The sequence below is a fragment of the Numida meleagris genome, chromosome 3 (genome assembly GCF_002078875.1).
Source record: "Numida meleagris isolate 19003 breed g44 Domestic line chromosome 3, NumMel1.0, whole genome shotgun sequence".
NCBI classification, from domain to species: domain Eukaryota; kingdom Metazoa; phylum Chordata; class Aves; order Galliformes; family Numididae; genus Numida; species Numida meleagris.
Window position 1 is genome coordinate 71,738,095 of NC_034411.1, and position 6,152 is coordinate 71,744,246.

General features: G+C 55.9%; 1 protein-coding gene across 1 annotated transcript in view; it reads right to left on the minus strand.

Annotated features, from left to right (window-relative positions):
• POU3F2 (POU class 3 homeobox 2) overlaps window positions 1–512 on the minus strand; it is a 2,505-nt gene extending 1,993 nt beyond the window's left edge. The window contains exon 1 of the mRNA XM_021392004.1: window positions 39–512. Coding sequence (XP_021247679.1) covers window positions 39–512 — 474 coding nt within the window. The remainder of the gene's footprint in view (window positions 1–38) is intronic.

The following is a 6,152-nucleotide window of genomic DNA, read 5'->3' on the forward strand; positions in this document are numbered from 1 at the left end:
GCGCAGCCCCCTCGGCGGCCCCGCTCCTCGCCCCCCACCACCGCCGCCCCGTCGGGCCCTCCGCTCCATCTGTCCGCCCGCACCGCGGCAGCGGGGGGCTGAGGCGGACACTGCGGCGCTCTGATTCGGCTCTGCCCCGCTCCCTGCTCACGGCGGCTGCTCCGGCACCGCTCTGCGGCACGGACGTGAGGAATGGTTTCTAACGGCCCCGCAGGCTCTGAACTCGTCATTCCCTTCCACGGGGTCCGGACCCGGCCCGGCCGCCCCCGGCCCGGAGCGCCCCGTGGGGCTCGGATGCTTCCCGGGCCCCCGCGCGGTGCGTGGGGCGTGAGCCGGGTCCGGGTTCTGTGCGGGGACAGAACCGGGCCGGGGCCGCACGAGCCCCAGCGCAGCCCCGGCGCTCTCCTGGGAACCTCTCCGAGCCCCGGGTTTGTGTGTGGGGACTGGGAGCTCAGGCCGCCTCTCCTCTGGTGGGTGCTCAGCTGAGGGACCCGCAGCGGAAGGGCGGGCATGGGTAACTTGGGCCGCCCTTCCCAAGGCAGAAGGGCGCAGAGCGGTAACACTGAGGCAAAGTTGCGCAAAGTTTGCGCTCACGGCCACCGCTCCCCGCGCCTCCTCTCCTCTCACGGCTGCTCCGTCCCTCTCGTTCGTCGCCGTGTGAGCGCAGCGCTGGGGACTGAATGGTTTGTGCTCACGGATGCGGCTCTTTTCCCTTCACCCGCGGCCCCGAATCCCCATCGCTGGGGACGGTGCGCTCCGCCCGTGAGCGCGGTGCGTGCAGAGCCACTGCGGCCCCGACAGCCGCGGGACCGCTCTGAGCCGTGTAGCAAAGGAACGGTGCGAAGTGCTGAGCGGTGAGTGTGAGGCCTCGGGGGGGAAGAAGCAGAAGAAAGAGGAAAGAAAAGGGAAAAAAAAAAAAAAAAAGACAAATTCCATCAGTGTACGCGATACGTTCTGGTCGGAGCGCCCGCGGCTTTGTGCGCTGAGCCCCGGGGCCGCAGCCCGGTGCGGTCGGTGCGGGGCTGCGCTGAGCCCCCGGAGCTCACGGGCAGCGCAGGACCCCCCCAGGCCGCCTGCGCCCCGCGGCCCCGGGCCGAGTGGGGGGGCTGCGAAGTTTCTTTGGTCCTGGAGGAGGAGGAGAGGAGCGCGGCGGGCAGAGGGCGGCCCATTGTCCGCACCGGGGGCATTTTTGTCGTCCCGGCGGTGGTTGCTATAGTGAGGAGGGACGGGGAGAGAGAGGAGGGAAAGGAAAAAAAAAAAAAAAAAAAAAAAAGCAAAAAGCGGCAGCCCCAAAGCGAACAGAGGAGCGCGGTCCGCTCGCTCCGCGCTCCCCGCAGCGCCGCCCGCGCCCAACCAAAATAAGAGCGCGGCGCGGGGTGCGGCGGCCCCGGAGCGCTGCGGGGAGCCTCCAGCTCCGGCCCGGCCCCGGCCCGGCCCCGCGGCCTCTCCCTCGGGCACAGCTGCGCTGCGGGGCGGCCGTGGCACCGCTCCTGGATCGCTGCTCCCTCTTTTTTTTTTTTTTTCTTTCCCTTTTCGGTGCCCAAATAATTGACAAAAGGAGGGGGGGGGGTGGGGAGGACGGGATGGACGACCTCCCCCGATGCAAATGAACAGCCCTTAAATTTTACAAGAGACTCTTATTTTGCAGCGGCGCTTTTTATTGCTTCGCTATTGAACTTTGCAAACAGTGCGGCGGGGGCAGGCGGCGATGGAGGGGCGCGGAGGCGCGGGGCTGAGCGGGGTGAGCGGCGCGGGGCGCGTTGGTCTCTCGGTGAATTGGGAACGGTGCAGCTCCGGAGATGGGCGCAGCCGTGGCAGTGAGCGCTCGGGGCGGGGAAGGGGGCGGCGGAGGGGGGGGCACTGCGCTGTGCTGCTTTGGTTTTGGGTTTTTTTTTTGTTTTGTTTTTCCAGGAGAAGTTGAATTGCAGCTGAAGGAGAGAGGTCAGTATCTTTTCCAGTCAGTCTCTGTCCGTCTGACGCTGTCCCCATCTATTCCCCGCGACGGGGAAAGCTCCAACTTCGCTCCTCCGCGCAGTGCGCGCATCTCCGCTCCCGGCGCAGTGGGGCTGTGGCTGTTCGGTCCCTTATATGAGACAGGGAAATAACAGCGCTCCTTCCAATCACGGGGCGGAATTGATCTCCTCCCGTTCAGTTGTTACATATATATATATTTTTTCCTTGGGTCTCATTTTGGAACCGCAGTTGACAACTTTTATTTAAAACCACTTTACCAGGCACCACTTAATGCATTATTCACATTTTTAAAAAATGCTTGAGAGAAATCACCTTAATGAAGAGAACATTTGTGGTAATTTGGTGATAATTATCAGAATCGCCAAACATTCGCAAAGGCTGTAGCGTTACGTGTCGGAAGAAAAGCAAAGCGCATTATTTTAATGGTCTGATATGCAAACTATGGACCGTCCAATTACACCCTTAATAGCGCAAACGCGATGCGGTGCCGCTGTTGGGACGGGAGGGCCGAGGCGGTGCGCTCCGAGGACCGCGTGTGCGCCTCCAACCAGCGAGAGCGTTCCCGTGGAGCAGGGCCCTGCCAAACCGCATTTAAGAGAATAAAAATTAATGACTGCGAATTTGAGCGTTAAATTAACATTAATTATATGACCTGCCTGCTGGAAAGATTAAATTTCTTACGCCCTAATTAGATAACGTCTCCTCATACATCAAACAATTTCCTTTTCCAGATTTCGGTATTAAAATGCAGAACGGGGCGAACGGGGCCGCTCCGTGGCCGGCGCGGGGAGAGCGCTCCCGACCGCCCCCGGGTCGCGGCCCTCAGTGGGAGGAGATGCGGTCTCGGGACCCTCACGCCCCGCTCGCGGCTCCGGGCCCGCGGGCAGCCCGAGCCGCGCAGGGAGCCCCGACGGCGGCCGGGGCCGGGCCTGGGGGCGGACGCGGGGGTGAGCGGCGGGGCCGTGCCGGCGGCGGGCCGGGAGGCTCGGTTACAGGGCGTCGGGTTGCAGGGTGCTGAGCTGGTGTGGCGGCGGCTTCTGCACTGGGCAAGAAAGGGGGAAAAAAAAACAATGAAAAAAGGGAAAAATAGGAAAAAAAAAAGGCAAGAAAGGGGGAAAAAAAAACAATGAAAAAAGGGAAAAATAGGAAAAAAAAAAAGGAAGGGGGGGGGGGAAGGAAAGAGGAAAAAGAAAAAAAAGAGGAAGAAAAAAAAATCGACGAAAAGAAAAAAAGGAAAAAAGAAAATAAAAACGGATAAAAGAAAAAAGAAAATAAAGAAAAATCGGAAAAACATAAAAGAAACAAAAAGAAAAAAGAAACAAAAAGAAAAGGAAGAAAGGACTAAAAGAAAAGAAAAGAAAAAAAAAAGGAAAAAGGGAAGAAAAAGAGGCGGGGAAGCTGCTCCCCCCCACACTGCTGGTGGGATGTGCGTGGTTGTGCGGGGGGTGCTGTGCCGGGCAGGAGGGGCAGGTTCCCGGCTGCAGGAAGCCCCCTGCCCACCTGGAAGGAGCTGTGAAGAGGAATCGTGGCATCAGAAAGCATTGCCTTGTTCCCACTTCATTTCCTAGTACCAGATAATTGCTTTTTCAACTCAATTGAGACTCGGTTTGTGTTATTGCTGTTACCACTCCACTGCGAGCTTCTGTGTCTGTCTCAGACACCCGCGTCTCCTGTGAATCTCATGCCCGCTCTCTGGACGGGGTTGATAACAAATGATGTTCAGTGCTAAGTTCAGTAATGGCATTCAGAAAGTGCACGGCAAGGAGGTGGCAGTGGTGATAGGAGGGAACTGCCGTGTTCCTGGGCTGTCCCCTGTGCTCCATCAGCTGCGGAGCCCTGTAGGCCGTGCAGCCGGGCCCTTCTCCTTCGCCAGACCGATGATACTGCTCTCAGGTGAGTGAGTCTTTCTGACAAACAGCAGAAAGGTTTTATTTTAAATATGATGGCAAATAAAGTCTGGCTGACAGCAGGCAGGGGCGCTGAGGGCAGCGGGGGCGTGTGGCACATGGGGTGTCCGGGGCTGCAGCTACATCTCCAGCAGTGCAGCTCCAGCAGCGCAGCTCCAGCAGCGTGTCCATGCCCTGGTGACAACCACCTCCACCCAGACACAGCCCAACAGCACGTGTAAAGGAAGCTGATCTAGAGGAGCACAACAGCATGTTGTGGCGAGCAGCAGGAGCCCTTATCCTGCAGACTCCCCCCTCTTTGCCACTCCTCCCAGTCTGACAGCAGCTGTTTTGGGAGGTTGTTTGCATCCCTGGTCAAAGTGAGGTCCCCCACCACTTCCAAGGAGAAAAGGGCAGAGAGGATGATGTTGTGAAGCTGTGGTCCTCACCCAAAGCACACCTGCAGGTATCCAGGTGCTCCACTTATCACTCCAGGAGTGCTGTAGCCTATTCTGTGCAATAACCGAGCAAGTGGGCCAATTATTTTGTACTGACACAAGAACACGTAACTGCTTCTTCCCTGAAACTGCAGACATGGAGGTGGTGGGATGTCCCTTTCTTTTTCTTCACTGTTGTGAGATACAGATCAGAGTTTAAGGGTAATTTTAAATATTTGCAGCCCTGCACACGTTCTCCCACTCTTCTTAATCCAATGGTCTTTAATGAGCCAAATCACTCTCCTGTTTGCAGAACAGGATGGACAGAGGCTTTGGCTCAAGCGTGGTACAGGAGAACCCACAGCTGTGGCTGTAGCCGGCTGTTCGGGGATGCCAACTCGAGTAGCCGAGGTTTCTGTGCCTCTCCCACACAGCCTGTGAAAGGCAATCCGTCTTCCTGGGAACAGCTCAAATAATTCATGTACCATCATAATTGTATATTCCTGCTAAAGTGACACCGAACAGTCAATTCTTCAAGAAAAAAGATTTGCCCATCACCCTAGGGAATTGTGAGCGCTACGCATCTAAAAAAAAAACACCCAGAAAACCCCACGGTAGTATGTGTGTATGGACAAATGGGTGATGACTCCTGAACCTGGAGCTCTCTGCCTGAAACAAGAGCTCTCTGCAAGGGGCTGGAACCAGCCCGGATGCCCCTCTTTTCCCTACCAGACCCTTGGTGTGATGAGGATCTGGCTGTGCAGACCCCCTCCCCCGTTGTCTGCAGTGCAAGCATATGGCCACTGCTGAGATCGCACCTGCAGTACAGTCGGCAGCAAACACAACGAAAGAGAGCTCACCTGCTTGCGTGTGCTCAGAGAGGTGCTCACCCACCTCTATTTGCTACCGCCCCATGGGCTGCACTTCAGCATAGCTTGGCTCAAGGTGCCTTGTTTCAGCAGCTGCACAGAGGACGGCTTCTTAGTGATTCTGTAGCTCAAAGGTGTGCAAAATAGATGCCTAACTGGGAATAAAATTATCATAAGCACGATTATGCCTGTGCTGAAAGGACAAGGTCAGGAGGAGAATCCAACATGTCAACAGGACTAGTTGGTGATGGATTGTCCTAGACAGAGCTGTCCGATGTTATACATCACAAAAAGTTAAAAGATGATGGAATTTATATGTTGGACTCGTTGTCAGTTCATACCGGAACCTGAGGAGGAGCAGCAAAACCAGGCACCATGTCTTTGGCTGTCTGACATGCGTTGGGATGTGTGGTGAGGATGGCAGTGCACCTTGTCAGTGAGGGATCTCCTGAGCTGGCAGGAACTTCTGCATTTGGCACCAGTGGTCCCAGGAGCCCTGTGTCACTCTGCTCTCCCTGCCCCGGATCCACAACTGAGTCTCCTCTAGGAAGTGAGGGTCTTTCTGCAGCCTCAAGGTCCTTGCATTGGTCCTTTGTTCCATGGAGACAGCCATTGCTGTCTCATAGCCCCCATGGACTGGTATGTCACAATCAGGCCAGACTGCTCGAAGGTAGCTCAGAGCTGTGCTGCGTACCAGCCCCTGCTTGTTTCTGCATGGCAGCTTCTACACCCCTGACAGTATTTTTTCTTTTTTCTTACAGCCATTTTTTACACTAAACCAACACATGTATCCACTAAATATTCCAAAAAACCCTGGTCTCAAACCACTGCTTTTACTTTATTTTGGTAGAAGTCCTTATTCACTGCAGCTGAAAATGAGGAAAGTAGAATATGAATGGTTGTTCAATTTCTAGAAAGCTTGTTCTCCCCTTCCCTTCCCTTCCCTTCCCTTCCCTTCCCTTCCCTTCCCTTCCCTTCCCTTCCCT